At 47.2% G+C, this 19,070-nt stretch overlaps 1 protein-coding gene across 1 annotated transcript in view; it reads left to right on the top strand.

Moving 5' to 3' along the window:
• CABLES2 (Cdk5 and Abl enzyme substrate 2) overlaps positions 1 to 19,070 on the top strand; it is a 108,846-nt gene that overhangs the window by 78,036 nt on the left and 11,740 nt on the right. Inside the window, exons 4-5 of the mRNA XM_060232935.1 lie at positions 5,619 to 5,727; positions 13,779 to 13,944. Coding sequence (XP_060088918.1) covers positions 5,619 to 5,727; positions 13,779 to 13,944 — 275 coding nt within the window. The remainder of the gene's footprint in view (positions 1 to 5,618; positions 5,728 to 13,778; positions 13,945 to 19,070) is intronic.

Here is a 19,070-nt window from a genome sequence, read left to right as displayed (position 1 = left end):
GGAGCCCCGGCCGAATGTGCTCCCATCTTGGGAGCCCTAATAACAGCCGGGCAGCAGCGTTCTGCACTAACTGCAGTTTCCGGGTCCGGCACAAGGGTAGCCCCATGTAGAGGGCATTACAGTAGTCCAGCCTCGAGGTGACCGTAGCATGAATCACTGTTGCCAGGTCGTCACGTTCCAGGAAGGGGGCCAACTGCCTCGCCCGCCTAAGATGAAAAAAAGCGGACTTGGCAGTGGCTGCTATCTGAGCCTCCATCGTCAATGAAGGCTCCAACAGCACCCCCAGGCTCTTAACCCTGCCCGACGCTGTTAATGGAGCGCCGTCAAAAACTGGCAGGGGGAGTTCCCTTCCCGGGCCGCAGCGACCCAAGCAAAGGACCTCTGTCTTCGCCGGGTTCAGCTTCAGCCCACTCAGCCTAAGCCACCTAGCCACTGCCTGTAACGCCCGGTCCAGATTTTCTGGGGCGCAGGCGGGCCGGCCGTCCATAAGCAGATAGACTGGGTGTCATCAGCATATTGATGGCAACCCAGCCCATACCCCCGGGCCATCTGGGCAAGGGGGCGCATATAGATGTTAAATAACATCGGGGAGAGCACCGCCCCTTGAGGCACCCCACAATCAAGCGTGTGTCTCCGGGACAGTTCCTCCCCAATCGCCACCCTTTGTCCCCGACCGTCAAGGAAAGAGGAAAGCCATTGCAAGGCCAACCCCTGAATCCCTGCGTCGGCAAGGCGGCACGCCAGAAGCCGATGGTCGACCATATCGAACGCTGCCGATAGGTCCAGCAACATCAGCACCGCCGAGCCGCCTTGATCCAGATGTCGCCGAAGGTCATCTACCAGGGCGACCAGCACCGTCTCCGTCCCGTGGCCCGGGCGGAAACCAGACTGGTAGGGGTCAAGGACAGAAGCATCCTCCAGGAAGCTCTGTAGCTGCAACGCCGCTGCCCTCTCTATAAGTTTGCCCAAAAAGGGCAAATTCGATACCGGCCGATAGTGTGCCAATTCGGTCGGATCTAACGTTGTTTTCTTCAAGAGGGGACGGACCACCGCCTCTTTGAGCGCTGATGGAAAATGTCCCTCCAATAGGGATCTATTTATGATATCCCGTATAGGATATCTTAGCTCCCTCTGGCAGGTCTTAATAAGCCAGGAGGGGCATGGGTCCAATTTACAAGTTGTTGGGCGTGCAGATAGGAGGATCCTGTCAACTTCTTCCAGGCTGAGCGCGCCGAAGCCGTCCAGGACACAATCCGAAGACAGGCACGGAGCCTCAGGTTCACTAACTGTATCTAATGTGGCAGGGAAGTCGGAACGGAGCGATGCGATTTTATCCGCAAAAAAATCCGCAAAAGCCTCACAGCCAATTTCCAATTCATTAAAATTTGGTCTGCCCTGTGGCAGCGTTGTAAGGGTCCGAATTGTATTGAACAGTTGTGCCGGGCGCGAAATTGCGGACGCAATCTCTGCCGCAAAGTAAGTTTTCTTTGCGGCCTTGACTGCCATCTCATAGGACTTCATAACCTCTCTATAAGATGTTCGAGTCGCTTCATCTCGGGTACGCCGCCATTGCCTCTCTAGTCGTCTGAGTCCTCGTTTCAACCGCCGCAACCCCTGGTTATACCAGGGTGTCGGCCTTGAACGAGGGCGCAGAGGACGCCTAGGCGCGATCTCATCGATGGCCCCGGTGAGCCTATTATTCCAAGACTCCACCAGGTCATCGAGGGAATCGCCAGGGGGCCAGGGATCCCGCAGAGCCGTCAGGAACCGTTCCGGGTCCATCAGGCTCCGCGGGCGAGCTAAAATAAGCTCGCCGCCCAAACGGGGTTGGGGTGGGACGTCCACACGAGCCTTGAGGGCATAGTGATCCGACCATGGCACTGCTATAGAAGCAAGATCGTTCACTAAAACTCCCGACGCGAAGATCAAGTCCAACATGTGACCGGCCTGGTGAGTGGGTGTCATAACTACTTGGGAGAGTCCTAGTGTCGCCATGGAAGACAAAGTTCACAAAGTAGATTTTTTGCTCACAAGACTCTGCAGCTTAGAGGGAACATTGCCTGTGAGGTAGGTGGGGCTGAGAGAGCTCTCACAGAAGCTGCCCTTTCAAGGACAGCTCTGTGAGAGCTATGACTAACCCAAGGCCAATCCAGCAGCTGCAAGTGGAGAAGTGGGGAATCAAACCCAGTTCTCCCAGAAGAGAGTCTGCACACTTAACCACTACACCAAACTAGATCTGTGTATATAGCTGCCCAACTCATACTGGACTTGAAAACCCCATACAGACTAGTAAATGCTAGAAAATTTTTCCCTTTTTGAGGCATGGAGAATGGAGCCAGCGTGGTGTAATGGTTAAGCATGGGGCAGGGGGCTCTAAACTGGAGAACCGAGTTTGATTCCCCACTTCTCCACATGAAGCCTGCTGGGTGCCCTTGGGCCAGTCACAGTTCTCTCAGAGCTCTCTCAGTCCCAACTGCCTCACTAGATGCCTGTTGTGGGAAAAGGAGGGGAAGGCGATTGTAAGCTGCCTTTGAGACGCTTTAACGGTAGAGAGAGATGGAGTACAAAAACCTACCATTCTTCTTCTTGTAGATCTTGTTTCTAGGTATAGGGAATTCTTTGCCATCAGCAGGGGTGGAATTCTAGGAGGAGCTCCTTTGCATATTAGGCCACACACCCCTGATGTAGCCAATCCTCCAGGAGCTTACAAAAAAGAGCCTTGTAAGCTCCTGGAGGATTGGCTACATAAGGGGTGTGTGGCCTAATATGCAAAGGAGCTGCTGCTAGAATTCTACCCCTGGCAAAAAGACTCCCATAGCTGGATAAAATGCTTGTATTTTCCTGTAAAAATTTAATCTTTCTGTTTGCTCCCCAAGAAACCCGCTGGCACCAAGTATCAGTTTATAAGGCGGACACATAGTTTGCTCAGAAGATGTAACCAGTCATGGGAACCGCTGACCAGAATTTCTATTTTCTAATCTTTATTGCATTAGCAACAAAATGCCATAGCAACCGACAACCAGACAAAAAAATAAAACATTCAATACAACAATAGAATTATATAAATCATGATAAAACTTGGGCTGAATAAAATTTATCCAATGACATCCTAAGAAAACAATTCACAGTAGTAAAAAGGAGAGTAGTTAATATATCTCTTTACTCATTTTTGTATCTATTATGGCAGCCATAAACTTTTCCACTTGGAAACTAATATATTTATCTCTATCTGACAGTAGGAATACTAATTTTTCTTGGTTCGACCTTCCAAGAAGGTGAGATAAAATGGTACACAAAAACCTATTTCGTCCTGTCTCATGTTTTACACAATAAAATATGACATGAGATAGGTCTTCAGTAGACATTTGATCACAGGGGCAAACTCTTTTCTCATAAGGTATCCGCTTAAAACGACCTTCATTGGCCAATAATGGTAAGATATCAAAACAGGCCCTAGTAAAAGCTTTTCGATACTTGAAATAAATTAGATTAACAAAATATGAAGAAGATACCAGAGGTGAGGGTGATAACTGTCTATAAATCACAGGAATTCTCAGTTTGCCTAATAGTCCCATGTCAGCTTGAATACACTGGTCCAACAATCTTTGCTTAACAAGAGATTTGGCATTGTAAAAACCAAGGGATCTCAGTTAATCAACCGAGAAGCCAAGCTTGGTCATTATTCTCAAAACAAAACCGCACCGAGACCTATCCTTCATTTTCCCATATGCCAAAGTAAGTAATTCAGAAGCCATATGAAAAATAATCTTCAACCAAAAATTGATAGTTATTTTATGAACTAAGTTTGTTATCTGAGATAAAGATAATTCTATTCTAGTAATTGCAGAAGGTGTTGAAGGTGGGACAGCAAGAAGCCTGCGTGTAAATTTATTTTGGGAAATTTCTAAAGTATGACAATTTCCAGAAGCCCATCCTGGCGCTCCATACAGAAGCTGGGGTAATAACTGCATTTTGTAGATTTCTACAGCTGGACGTATCAAGCATCCACCTCTTCTCCTATAAATTCGCAATAGCCCCACAGCAGCTTCTTCGAGATTACGCTTAGCGTATTCAATATGAGAGACCCAAGAGGCTGATTGATGGAACATCACACCTAAATATTTAAAAAAGGGAACCTGTTCTAGTGGTTTCTCATCCACTTATAGTAATGGGATCTTCTAGCCCATAATCTTGGTTTTATCATAGTTTACATGTAATAGATTGTCTTTGCAATATCGGCTAAAATGTCTCAATAATCTTCTAAGGCCAATTTGGGTATGAGAAATTAACAAGGTGTCGTCTGCATAAAGTAAGGTAGAAATAAATTTTCCTCCTCTAACTGGGAAAAACTGTGGACCTGCTAGATAGCCTACTATATCATTCAGGTATAAATGAAAAAGAAGTGGGGTCAAAATACACCCCTGTCGGACTCCATTTGTTGTTTTAATTGGGTTAGGCAATTTACCATGAGAGTCAAGTCGAAGATAGCTTACTAAATCATTCAGGTATAAATTAAAAAGAAGTGGGGTCAAAATGCACCCCTGTCGAACTCCATTTGTTGTTTTAACTGGGTTGGACAATTTACCATGAGGGTCAAGTCGAATCTTCATACTTGTATCAGAATAAAGACCTTTAATGTGTTCAAGCAGCCTATGGTCAATATTCATATTACTCAGTTTCGTCCATAGGTGGTTCCTTGAGATCACATCAAATGCGGCTTTAAGATCCACATATGCCACATATAATTTTTTGAAAGGACGGATTGTATATTTACTAATAAGATGCTGCAGTAAATAGACAGTGGTCAAGAGTGGAGTGATCATGCCTGAATCCTGTTTGATGTGGTACTTTCAAATTATTCTCAGATATCCATATTTCCAATTTAGATAGAAGATGTCTAGCATACAATTTCCCAGCCACATCCAACAAGCTTATTGGCCTATAGTTTGCAGGGTTGGTACGATCATCTTTCTTATAAATCGGGACCAAATTAGAGGAGGTCCATTCTTTAGGAAATCTGCTAGTCCTGTCAATGTTAGTGAAGAGAGTGGCTAAAACAGGTGCCCACCGTCTTGAAAAGTCTTAAGCATATCTGGTGGAATAAAATTTTCACCTGGAAGTTTACTCTTCATTGAGGAAATGAGGGATTTTCTTTCACACACAGTTACAGGAGGCCACTCAGGCAAACTAGTCAGTAAGGAAGTGGATGGATAATTAATTGCAATGCTGTCATGGGGTTGATCATTGAATACCTTTAAAATTGTACTTTGTATGTGTGTATGTGTGGAATTGTACTTTGTGTGTATGTGTGTGCGCACGTTCACTCTAGTGTATGCAAATAAAGCGTGAACCATCCTGTAGAGAAATGATTTTGTTTTAAAGGAAGACATGACATCTGTGCCGGTTCTAGAGGTCTTTCTCTCTTGGGTTTTGTCAAATAAATCTTTAGAGGAGCAAGGAAGCTGTAGGACTTGCCCTTCTAATCTTTTGGTAACTGTGGGAGTTTGTTTGTTTGTTTGAGGGGGGGGGCTGGAGTTGTGCATTCTTGTTTTAACGCTGCAGAGTCGAAGCAAAAGAAGCTGCTTTAATTCCGGTCTTACCAACTTTGTGCTTCACAGTGAGCTGAAAATAGAGGGACAAAAGCAGCGGCATCCTTCCGGCGGAGTTTCCGTGTCTTCAGAGATGGTGCTGGGAATGGAAGGAGTTGAGGTGGGAGCAGACGGCAAGGTAAGGAGCTCTGTGTGTGGGCTGAAGTTCCGTCACTGAACTTCTCTTCTCTGCTTCTGGTTGGGTGGTAGCACAGAATTGCCGGTTCTGACACAAATTCCGGACAGAGCGGTTCTTCAGTGGAACAAGCTTCCTAGGGAGGTGGTGGGTTCTCCTTCCTTGGAGGTTTTTAAATAGAGGCTAGATGGTCATCTGACAGCAGTGCTGATTCTATGAACTTAGGCAGATCATGGGAAAATATGAGAAACAGCTGAAACGGACATATCGACAGACATTTTAAATGATAAACCCAAGTGCTGGAGAGATTGGACTCCTTTCTATGAAGTAATGAAAATGGGGAGAGGAGACAGCTGAGAGGTGATAGGATCACCATCTTCAAGTACTTGAAGGGCTGTCTTATAGAGGATGGTGTGGAATTGTTTTCTGTGGCCCCAGAAGGTAGGACCAGAATCAACGGGTTGAAATTAAATCAAAAGATTTTCCTGCTCAACATTAGGAAGAACTTCCTGATAGTTACAGAGGTTCCTCAGTGGAACAGGCTTTCTCGGGAGGTGGTGGGCTCTCCTTCCTTGGAGGTTTTTAAACAGAGGTTAGATGGCCATCTGACAGCAGTGCTGATTCTGTGAATTTAGGGGGAGGGATTTGTGAGTTTTCTGCATTGTGCAGGGGGTTGGACTAGATGACCCTGGAGGTCCTTTCCAACTCTATGATTCTATGACTTTTTCATAGACTAAGGTGTTGAAATGTTATCCTTATACCCAGTTTAGAAGTTTACCACCTACGGATCAAAAAAGAGTGAAGACACTTATTGTTTTAAGAAATATATTGTATCTTCTCATCCCTCCTTCCCCCTTTTCCTTTCCCGCCCTCCTTTTTCCTTTTCCCCTCGGATTATATTTACAATAACAGTAAAATTATTTGGATGGGAAGGAGGGCGGGAAGCGTTGCATCAGTGCTTAGTTCTCGTGGCCTTTTCTTACACACCCAGAGAAATGCTGGTTGCCACTTGGGGGTCAGTAAGCTGTTTTTCTCCAGGCCAGATTGGTAAGAGATTCTGGAGGGTTTTGCCATCTTCTGGGCATGGATCAGGGGTCACTGAGGGTGTATGAATGTGGGGGAGGTAGGCCTCATTCGGGGCAGAAGTTCACAGGAGTGGAGCTCTGGAACCTGTAAATTTTATTGTGCTCTTTCTTTCTTACCCCCCCGCCCTCCAAATACTTGCTTCTGGGCTCCATTGTTCAAACCCCCTGCAAGAATTTTGCTGAACTCCTAAGATCTGACAAGCTTTCTAATATTTTCCCCATTAAAAAAATGGGAAAATAACCAAAACATATAAAACAGACAGATGGAAATCTTCCTCATGCCACTGGGGCCACGTAGGAGAAAGTAATTTAAAAGGTATGATGGGAGTAAGGTTTTATTATGGCGATTATAACTCAAGAAGCATTTTAAGGCTGATGCTGAGCTGATATGATTTAGTCCACCTTCCGGTGATGTCAGGAATGTGTGGTATATGCAAATAAGTTGTGCTGATGAGCCCCAGCACCTCTTTTTCTATGAAATAACCCCTGGGAGGTATTTGCGAGTTTCCTGCGTTGTGCAGATGACCAACGCAGATGACTAGATGACCCTGGAGGTTCCTTCCAACTCTATGATTCTAAATGCTGAAGAAATCAGGTTATCTAAACAGTGACTTTTAAGGGGTTTTAGAATGGTTGGTTTTAATTGTGTTTTTCTGTAGGGCGCTTTCACGCATGCTAAATAATGCAGTTCCAATCCACTCGTGCAGCCGTTTGCTAGTGGATTTTGTCATTACACACAATAACATCCAGTTGCCAAGTGCATTGAAAGTGTACTGAAAGTGTGTTACTTAGTGTATCTGAAAGCACCCATAACATTTATATTGTAGGCCACCTTGAGCTCCACAAGGGAGAAAAGTGGCCACCAAATGTGGCTTCTTTTGTAGCAGGAACTTCTTTGCATTTTAGGCCACAAAAAACCTTGATGTAACCTGGAGCTTACAGTAAGCCCCGTACTAAGAGTCCTGTAAGCCAGGGGTGTCAAACAAGTGACCCGGGGGCCAAATCAGGCTCCCGGAGCGCTCCTATCAGGCCCCTGAGCAACTGGCTGTCATCTGCTTTCTTCTCCCTCTCTCTTGCTCCCTTCTGCATCACAGCTTGCTTTGCCAGGCTTGCTCAATAGCACAGGAGCTGCAGAGCAAAACCTGTATTTTCTCCATTGGCTGAGTCTCCTCCCTTGGGGAAGAAGGGGGGGAGAGCTTGCTTTGCCAGACTCTCTCAATCACAGCCGAGCTACTGAGCCAAGCCTCTCATCCTTCTGTTGGCTGAGGCTCCTCCCCCTCCTGGCCCCCTGGGGAAGGAAGGAAAGAGCCAGAGCTTCCTTTGCCCAGTTCCCTGGACCCCATGGGAGAAATCCAAAGAAAGCACCTTTAAGAGCGAGTGCTAATATTTCAAGGATGTTTTAAGGGTTTAAAAAAAATATATTTGTCTTTTTCTGTGTCCTTGATAAAGTTTATATCTCTGCTACCTGATCACAAATAGGCACATACATGGCCTGGCCCAATCCAATATGGCCCGGTTTCATTTATGTCAAATTCGGCCCTTATAACATGAATTTGACGCCCCTGCTGTACGCTCTTGGAGGATTGGCTATATCAGGGAGGGGTGGCCTAATATGCAAAGGAGTTCCTGCTACCAAGAAAGCCCTGATGAACTCCGTTCACGGTTGATGGGGAAAGTGTGCAGGGGATGTGCTGTTGACACCTGAGATGGCCCACTAGTCCATCTTGCTGAATTTGGGGCAGAGGATGAGTATTTGTAAGTCACTGCTCACTTCTTTAGGTCTTCCAATATTTGCCACAGATTGTGTTGGTCTTTAAGGTGCCACTGGACTCTGGCTCTTTTCTACTGCTGCGGACACACTAACACGGCTACCTGTCTTCCATCTTGCTGAAGACTGCCAGCGCAGCCTGGCAACTGTTTTCTGAAGTCTTTGCCAAAAAAAGAGATTTTCCCTACAGCTACTACTGGAGGTCCCATAAATAGGAGGGGGGAGAATGCTGGGAATTGAACCCGGGTATCTCCAACGTGGCAAGGTTGTGCTCTGCCCAGGGATGGAGTTCTAGCAGGAGCTCCTTTGCACATTAGGTCACACAACCAGTCCTCCAAGAGGCTCTTTTTTGTAAGCTCTTGGAGAATTGGCTACATCAGGGGGATGAGGCCTAATATGCAAAAGAGCCCCTGCTAGAATTCTACCTCAGTTCTGCCATTGAGGGCTCAACTGTCCATTCCGGTTTCTTCTTCCATGTTAGTTTTAAATTACTTGTTCTCGTTTGGGGAAATTTAGGTGCCATAAGAAGAGACAAAAGCTTTAACAGTTTGCTTCCTCGTTGTTTTCTGCCATAAGACACGGTGGCAGCTACAAGCATAGCCAGCTTCAAGAGGGGATTGGCTAAACATCTGGAGCAGAGGTCCATCAGTGGCTATTAGCCACAGCGTATTGTTGGAACTCTCTGTCTGGGGCAAGTGATGCTCTGTATTCTTGCTGCTTGGGGCGGGTGGGGGGAACAGTGTGAGGGCTTCTGATGGACCTCCTGATGGCAAATGGATTTTTTGGCCACTGTGTGACACAGAGCATTGGACTGGATGGGCCATTGGCCTGATCCAACATGGCTTCTCTTATGTTCTTGATAGAAGAAATCGCTGCAAGGTGTTTTTACCACTGTTGGAGATGAGGGAGGAGGAGTAGACAAGCACCTTTATGCCTTCCTCAGTGGAAGTAGCAGTTCTGGGAAGGCTTTTTTTTTCCTGGCTAGAAAGCTGCATGGGAGGAAAGGGTTAAAAATCTCTCTTTTGCATATGCCCTTACACGAGCTACCGTTCCTCTCAGTATTGAAATCATCTTGGTAACTAAATTTGAAAAAGAAAAACATGCTTGTTTTAAACATGGAAGGAATCTTGACTTGAAGTTGAGCTTCTTTTTTGGTATTTTCTCTGAGCCTATTCATACTTTTTAAAAAAGATCTAGAAAGTTCTTTGGATCTTCTAGGAAGAGCGACGCCGTTTTTCTCTCCTCACATTTCCAATTGGTGGGAAGTTCCAGGGAAACATGTTCTAGGATTGGTTTCCTTATAAGGAGATACTACAAGGAGTTTCTGGTGGTCTCTGTCTGAGTCATGGGGCCAGGGGTAGAATTCCAGCAGGAACTCTTTTGCATATTAGGCTGCACCTACTGATGTAGCCAATCCTCCAAGAGCTTACAAGGTTCTTTTTCTTATGCTCTTGGAGGATTGGCTACATCAGGTGTGTGTAGCCAAATATGCAAAGGAGCTCCTGCTAGAATTCCACCTCTGCATGGGGCAGAATGCAGGTACTGGTCTCAAAAGTGTGCTAGTTGCCCCACCTCACTTGGAGTTCCAGAAAGCTCTTTCTTGCTACCTTGGAGCTACCCAACTCTTTTCTCTCCTGCCACCTTCTGAAAATGTCCGGTCTGTTCTGTATCTAGTCGCCTGCAGTCACCGATGCCCTTTTCAAGCAAGCATCTGCACATCGAGGAAGCATCTTTAGCTAGTAGCTGAATGAATCAGAGACAAGATAGTCAAATGTCAGAACCAACCCTTCCTACCATGTTTCTCTACCTTAATGTTTTCTTGGGTGGTAGATCAAGATGGGTAGCCGTTTTGGTATTTGGTCTGTCTGTAGCAGCAGAAAACAGCAAGAGTCCAGTAGCACCTTAAAGACCAAAAAAAAATTGTGGCAGGGTGTGTGAGCACTGACTCACGAAAGCTCATACCCTATCTTTTTATGTCTTTAAGGTGCCACTGGACTCTTGTTGTTCAATTGCCTTTTATGGCTTTGAAATGGTTGTGGAGCGGAGTGAAAACCCTTAACATGGGAACATAACATAACATAAGAACATAGGGTCTTAGTGGACCATACGCTGGATATGAGTCAACGGTGTGATGCGGTGGCTAAAAAGTCAAATGCAAATTTGGGCTGCATCGACAGAAGTATAGTGTCCAGATCACATGAAGTGATGGTATTGCTTGACTCTGCTCTGGTAAGACCTCACCTAGAATATTGTGTTCAGTTTTGGGCACCACATTTTAAGAAGGATATAGACAAGCTGGGTCCAGAGGAGGGTGACGAAGATGGTGAGGAGTCTGGAGACTAAGTCCTATGAAGAAAGGTTGAAGGAGCTGGGCAGGTTTAGCCTGGAGAGGAGGCAGCTGAGAGGTGATATGATCACCACCTTCAAGTACTTGAAGGGCTGTCATATAAAGGATGGTGTGGAATTGTTTTCTGCGGCCTCAGAAGGTAGGACCAGAACCAATGGATTGAAATTAAATCAAAGGAGTTTCCGGCTCAACATTAGGAAGAACTTCCTGACTGCTAGAGCGGTTCCTCAGTGGAACAGGCTTCCTCAGGTGGTGGTGGGCTCTCGTTTTTTGGAGGTTTTTAAACAGAGGCTAGATGGCCATCTGACAGCACTGAAAATCCTGTGAATTTAGGAGGAGGTATTTGTGAGTTTCCCGCATTGTGCAGGGGGTTGGACTAGATGACCCTGGAGGTCCCTTCCAACTCTATGATTCTATGCTCAGAAGAACCCTGCTGGATCAGAGCAGTGTTCCATCTAGTCCCACAGACCAGTTCCTCTGAACGACTAACAACAGGTCATAGGAGGTCAAGGCCTTCCCTTGGTTTTGCCTCCTGGCTCTGGGATTCAAAGGTTTAGTTCCTCTGAATTTGGAGGCTCCCCTCCGTCACCCTGGCTATCGCCCATGAATCTATCTAATCCCCTTTTATTTGTGGCCATCACTACATTCTCAGGCAGCAAATTCCACATTTTAATTGCTTGCATTTTAATCCATGCATTAAAGATGCTAACTTTTTTCTGAGATACAACTTAATATTCTGAAATAAATTACAAGAAAGAAGAAGCTAAAGGAAAACCCTCCTATTCTTCTTTGTTGCCTTTTCTCTTCTCCCCTACCATACTTTTAAAAAAACCTGAAGCACAATCATCAGGTACTTTTTTAATAGGCAAATCTGCTTCACAAGGCAGTGACTGGTCTATTCTTGCAGCTGCCACTGCCTCCTGTGGCAGTGAATTCCATATATTAATCACCCTTTGGGAATTGCTCGAAAGCCTTGCTAAAGGCAGATGTTCACACTTGGGTTTGGGGGTTTTACCTCCTGGGTATAGGGCTGAATATCTCAGCCCCTTGGCAACACAGAGCCTATTCGCAGACTACGTTCAATGTGCTACCATCTGCGATACTTCTTGGAAGATTCCATAAAACTCCCTATGCTAACAGGCGGTGCGCTTGTGCATGTCCTGAGATAGAAACTTTAGAACATGTGTTCTTAAACTGTACTTTTTATTCTGACCTGTGCTCCATACTCATTGACCCCGGTTTTGAGCGAACAAACAGTGAAGCCCGACAAATATAAAATTGTCTTCTTGTTGTCAACTCGGAACCAGTGGGTAATTGAAACTTGCACATTTTTTGTATCTAAGAGGTGCTTAATGTATTTGCAAATTGCCATTTGATGGATGGATTGGTTCCCTGTTATGTTTGATATCATGCCGATAAAGATTATTGTACATGGAATTCACTGCCACAGGACGTGGTGGCAACTGCAAGCATGGACAGCTTCAAGAGCGGATTGAATCAACATGTGGAGCAGAGGTCCATCAGTAGCTATTAGCCACAGCATATTGTTGGAACTCTCTTTCTGGAGCAGTGATGCTCTGTATTCTTGGTGCTTGTGGGGGCACAGTGGGAGGGCTTCTACTGTCCTGGCCCCACCGATGGACCTCCTGATGGCACCTGGGATTTTTGGCCACTGTGTGACACAGTGTTGTTGGACTGGATGGGCCACTGCCCTGATCAAACATGGCTTCTCTTACGTTCTTAAAGTTGAGGTAGTAGAACTATTCTTTTTTCCAAATGTTCCTTTGCGATCTTGGAACGTTATCAGCCGTGTTTAAGGATTAGAAGGAAAACTGAACTGTGGTCTCTGTCTTTGGACCCAACCCTACCCAGTTCTCTTATGGAACAGTAATTCTGATCTCCTAGAAGAGGGATTGGTGGTTTCTGCTGATCCCCACCACTCCCATGGGAGACCCTCCTCCTTCTCTCTTAGGACTTTAGGAGGGAAATACAATGGGCCGATGCAGGAGGGACAAGCAGGAACATTTCAGTCTGGATGATTGGTTACAGGCAGGGCTTTTTTGAGCCGGAACACACAGGAACTGAACTCCAGCTGGCTTGGTGTCAGAGTGTGTGGCCTAGTCTTTTGGCTGTCCCTGGGCTAAAAGAAGCTAGGCTTAATTCCACCAGAACAAGAGCCTTCTCGGTTGCAACTCCAGTACTCTGGAACACCCTCCCATTAGCTATCAGGGCCCTGCGGGACTTATTGCAGTTCCGCAGGGCCTGCGAGACTGAACTGTTTCGGATGGCATATGACATCTAATGGGAGAGGGCTGCCGCCATATCCGGATCTATCGTTCTTTTGCATTAACTGCCTAGGGAAATATTACATGATCTGCCTGAAGTAGCACCATTGCAGTTTATTTGATTGTTTTTACTGTTTTAATATTGTTTATTGTGTATTTTATATTACTAAGCTGCCTTGAGCCTGCATAGAATGGGCGGCCCATGAATATGACATAAATAAATAAATAATATGCAAATGAGTTCCTGCTGGGCTTGTGGGGGCCACTGGCGCAGGGAGGGGTGTGGCCTGATATGAAAATGAGTTCCTGCTGGACTTTTTCTGCAAAAAAAGCCCTGTGTGAAACAATGACGCTGTGGTGGGGCGTGGCCTAATATTCAAATGAGTTCCTGCTGGGATTCCCCCCACACACACACAAAAAAAAGTACTGGCTACAGGCCATTGCTAACCATTTCCCATCGGTTACTTTGACAATGGAAGCACCGAAGCACCAAAAATTGCTTTGCAAACCAGTGACCTGATGCTTCTTTGCCAAGGTTAATGAAACTCGCTCGCTGTCTCTCTCTGCAGGTGGTGTCCTATGCAAAGTTCTTGTATCCGACCAACGCTCTCGTCGGCCGTAAAGCCGATGTCCACGGTGCCATTCCCTTGTGTCGAGCCAGCATTCCGCGGAGCGCCGGGGGATCCAGGCACAAAGCCACAACAGCCAAAGTGATATCCTCCGCAACAGATATTGGTAAGCCCCTTCTGCACTCGCCTTTGACATGGTTACATTGCTGCTGCCGCTGCTGCTGCTAAATATTTTGGGATGTGAAATTTCAGGAAGGGAGCAAAAGGGAACAAAAAGAGAGCCAGTTTGGTGTAGTGGTTAAGTGCGCGGGCTCTTATCTGGGAGAACCGAATTTGATTCCCCACTCCTCCACTTGCAGCTGCTGGAATGGCCTTGGGTCAGTCATAGCTCTTGCAGAGCTTTCCTTGAAAGGGCAGCTTCTGTCAGAGCTCTCTCGGCCCCACCCACCTCACAGGGTGTCTGTTGTTGGGGGAGAAGTTATAGGAGGTTGTAAACTGCTCTGAGTCTCTGATTCAAAGAGAAGGGCGGGGTATAAATCTGCAGTCGTCTTCGTCGTCTGCTGCTGCCAGTTTGGTGTAGTTGTTAAGTGCATGGACTCTTTATCTGGGAGAACCGGGTTTGATTCCCCACTCCTCCACTTGCACCTGCTGGAATGGCCTTGGGTCAGCCTTAGCTGTGGCAGAGGTTGTCCTTGAAAGGGCAGCTGCTGTGAGAGCCCTCTCCAGCCCCACCCACCTCACAGGGTGCCTGTTGTGGGGGAGGAAGGGAAAGGAGATTGTAGGCCGCTCTCTGTCCTTGAAAGGGCAGCTGCTGTGAGAGCCCTCTCCAACCCCACCCACCTCACAGGGTGCCTGTTGTGGGGGAGGAAGGGAAAGGAGATTGTAGGCCACTCTGAGACTCTGTCCTTGAAAGGGCAGCTGCTGTGGGAGCCCTCTCAGCCCCACCCACCTCACAGGGTGCCTGTTGTGGGGGAGGAAGGGAAAGGAGATTGTAGGCCGCTCTCTGTCCTTGAAAGGGCAGCTGCTGTGAGAGTCCTCTCAGCCCCACCCACCTCACAGGGTGTCTGTTGTGCTGTGGGGGGAGATATAGGAGATTGTAAGCCACTCTGAGTCTCTGATTCAGAGAGAAGGGTGGGGTATAAATCTGCAATTCTTCTTCTTCTAAATGCAGTTGCTAGAAGGTTTTTTCACATAGAAACAAGGATGCCACTTCTGAAGGCAAATTCCATTTTTAGGGCAGCGAGTGTTTCCATTCTTTTGGGGGGGGGGCGTTAAGTCTCTTTTTATAATTAGTGCTAGCTCCCAGAGTGGTTGTGAGACTAAAATAGAACAGGGGTGTCAAACATGTGGCCTGGGGGCCAAATCAGGCCCCTGGAGTGCCCCTATCAGGCCCCCGAGCAACTGTCTGTCATCTCCCTCTCTCTTCCTTCCTTCTGCATCATAGCTTGCTTTGCAAGGCTTGCTCCATTGCACAGGAGCTATAGAGCAAAACCTCTATAGTCTCCACTGGGTGAGGCTCCTCCCTTGGGGAGGAAAGCGGGGAGGCAGAGTTTGCTTTGCCAGGCACAGCAGAGCTGCTGAGCCAAGCCTCTCTTCCTTTTGTTGGCTGAGACTCCTCCCCCTCCTGATTCCCTATTGCAAATAGACTTTCTTACACTGGCTTGTTACAGATCTCTTGCCCTGAATTTTGACATCGCTTGGCCGGTTTAATTATTAAAAGGTTACTGAGCCCTATGGCAGAGGACTGTGGAAGAAGAGCTTTTTATACCTCATTTTGCTTTATCCTAAAGAGCCTCTCCTCTCCCGGTGTAGTGAACGCCGCGTGGTCACTGTCTGGCTATGCCTGGCAGATGGTCACTGCAATGGCCTCTCCTGCATTACTGCATCCGTAGCAACACCTTCTCGCTGGTCCCCCCCGTTTTTCACAGAGTTTGCTACGTCATGGTGCGACCGAATGTCCGGCGGTATAACCGGATGGGCAGGCTGGGCCCACCAACCTCGCCAGCCTAAGAGAAGGAAAACTCTAACATCAAACCCGGGCAGATAGAGCTCGTTAATGTAACACCTACCACCTGGAGGACTCGCTGCCGGCGTCCCGGCTTACTGGGCCATGGCAGATGACCCCCAGGTGAAAGGGTGGAGCCAGTACCGCGCACACTGCGCTTCACCTAAAAAATTCCTCTGCGCAGGCCTGAAGGGCATATCCACACACACAACCCACAACGCATCAAGTCCTGCAGCGATGGGCAAGGGGCGAAACGGCAGGTGGAAGGTGCCACTGGAAGCCGCAGTCCCGATCCTGCATGTAGGCGGTTCAGGGTATTGGTCGCCTGATGCTAACCCGGAGACGAAAGCATCTTTCGGCAGCACCCTGAACGACCAAGCAGCCTTATCTAGGGACAGCACTGCTTGCTCCACACGGAGAGGGGCCTAGAAAAGGTGGCCTCACTGCTACAGGACCAACCCTAAATCAGCCTTTTCCCTGCAGCCGCTGTGGCCGGACCTGCCTGTCCCACATTGGTCTTGTCAGCCACCAGCGAGCCTGCAGCAAACGTGGACTATTGCACCCTTCTTAAATCTTCGTTCGCGAAGCCAAGCCGAGAGAGAGAGAGAAAGAGTCTCAAAGTGGCTTCCTCTTCCCACAGCAGGCACCTTGCAATGCTCCCTCTAAGCTGTGGAGTCTAGTGAGCAAAAATTCTACTTTGTGAGCTACTGGTATTAAAGTTGCGAGCTCCTGCATCCATTAGTTTGCTCTGGGGCCGTTTTTCCTGAGCTACGACAAAAACGGGTGAGCTGGAGGCTATAAAACTGTGAGCTTGCTCACACTAACTCAGCTTAGAGGGAACACTGGCACCTTGTGAGGTAGGAGGGGCTAAGAGTTCTTTGACTGGCCCAGGGTCACCCAGCTGGCTTCATGTGGAGGATTGGGGAGTCAATCCCGGTTCTCCAGATTAGAGCCATCCCATTCTTAACCACTACACCACGTTGGTTCTTCGTCTACCTTCTCAGATTTTTTAAAAGCAATACACTGGTTCCATGCATTTCTATCCAACAGTAAGAGCTGGAAAACTGTTGTTTTTAAAAGCAAGGTGAGAATCTCAGAAGGCAGAATTCCAAGCCAGATGCCAGCTTTCAGAAATCCGTAGGAGAATTTACAGGCATGCGGACCACATCCAAATTCTCTCTGCTGCTACCGGTTTAATCATGCTTCCTTGTGGCTGAAGAGGAGGCAAATCTGCCCTTTACGGTGCTTAGATTCAGCAGCTGAGCACGAAAATGTTGAGACAGGTCTAAATATAGACAAGAACTTTCTTTGGGCTTCGTAACCATGACACGCAATGCAAGGCAATGCCTTAAAATGCAGAATCCAGATGCACTTTTTAATAAGAAAGTGGGCAAAGCACCAGCCGCTTTAAGGTCAAAACACGGAGCGGTTTAATGATGGTGCTTCATGGTTACCTTTTCCAGCCGGTGTTGGCTTTCTCCACTTTCCCAAGTCCAGGTCTCTGAGCATCCCAGTTTGAATTGCAAGCCAGAATGCCAGGTTCCATCACAATCTTGCTGTGTTGAAATAACAATGTAGAAATGCCAGTGTACTTGGCAGACGTGTTGGCTTGCAAAACCCGCAGCTATTGTCTTGAACTAAGCTCTACAGAACCAACAGTCCAGCCATGCAGAGAGCAAACTGCATGGTGTTTCATGTATCACCACAGGAGGTGGTGACGGCTGCAAGCATAGACAGCTTCAGGACGGGGTTGGATAAACATATGGAGCAGAGGTCCATCAGTGGCTATTAGCCACAGCGTATTGTTGGAACTCTCTGTCTGGGGCAGGGATGCTCTGTATTCTTGGTGCTTGGGGAGGGCACAGTGGGAGGACTTCTAGTGTCCTGGCCCCACTGATGGACCTCCTGATGGCCCCTGGTTTTCTGGCCACTGTGTGACACAGAGTGTTGGACTGGATGGGCATTAGTGAGCTCCAAGCAGGGAGCCAGTTTGGTGTAGTGGTTAAGTGGGTGGACTCTTATCTGGGAGAACCGAGTTTGATTCCCCACTCCTCCACTTGCAGCTGCTGGAATGGCCTTGGGTCAGCCATAGCTCTCGCAGAGTTGTCCTTGAAAGGGCCGCTGCTGTGAGAGCCCTCTCAGCCCCATCCACCTCACAGGGTTTCTGCTGTGGGGGGAGAAGATATAGGAGATTGTAAGCCACTCTGAGACTCTGTCCTTGAAAGGGCAGCTGCTGTGAGAGCCCATCCACCTCACAGGGTGTCTGTTGTGGGGGAGAAGATATAGGAGATTATAAGCAGCTCTGAGTCTCTGATTCAGAGAGAAGGGCGGGGTATAAATTTGCAATTCTTCTTCTGCTCTTACGTTCACAGCCTGTACAAAAACTGAAAGCTTATTGCAGCCGATAGCACAAGGTCACAAGTGAAACCAGACTGATTTTCAGTGGTTTGATGAGATAAATTTTCAGATTGGGAGGGGGGGGGAGGAGACAGCTGAAAAACTGGAGTGTGAGCAAATGTGGCAACATCTATTTAAGCTTATTTATAAGGTGATCAATGTATGTTGTATAAGAGGGATTCGTGTGTTTGGGAAGAAGAAATGCTCAAAATGATCCACCTTGAAATCTTCCTCCATTTCTACCAGCACCATCCCAGGTCTTTTTCCAAATGCAGTAGAATGCATCCAAACTTTTATTCCGTCCTGTTTATGCCATAAACTTTTTTGGGGGTGTGGGTGGTTGTAGGCAGTAGTAACTAGTCCTGGATTACTGTTTCATGAAAAGTGACGTTTCCTGGGCTTTTCCTTGTAGAAAAAGCCCAGCATGAACTCATTTGCATATTAGGCCACACCTTCTAACGTCACCATTGTTTCATCCAGCAGGAACTGATTTGCATATTAGGCCACACACCCTGACGCCAAGCCAGCTTGAACTCCACTGCGTAGAGTCAGTTTGGTGTAGTGGTTAAGTGTGTGGACTCTTTATCTGGGAGAACCAGGTTTCATTCCCCACTCCTCCACTTGCACCTGCTGGGCAGGAGTTGTCCTTGAAAGCGCGGCTTCTGTTAGAGCTCTCTCAGCCTCACCTACCTCACAGGGTGTCTGCTGTGGGGGAAGAAGATAAAGGAGACTTTAAGATGCTCTGAGACTCTGATTCAGAGAGAAGGGCAGGGTATAAATCTGCAATCTTCTTCTTGTGCATTCCTGATCAAAAAAAGCCCTTGACGTCTCTGTAGCTGACTTCCTGTCTAATTCTATGTAATGCCATCAGTGTGCATTCTAACAGAGCA

Source organism: Heteronotia binoei, chromosome 2 (assembly GCF_032191835.1).
Source record: "Heteronotia binoei isolate CCM8104 ecotype False Entrance Well chromosome 2, APGP_CSIRO_Hbin_v1, whole genome shotgun sequence".
NCBI lineage: Eukaryota > Metazoa > Chordata > Lepidosauria > Squamata > Gekkonidae > Heteronotia > Heteronotia binoei.
Note: the sequence above shows the minus strand (reverse complement) of the source record. Positions and strands in the feature narration are given on the sequence as shown.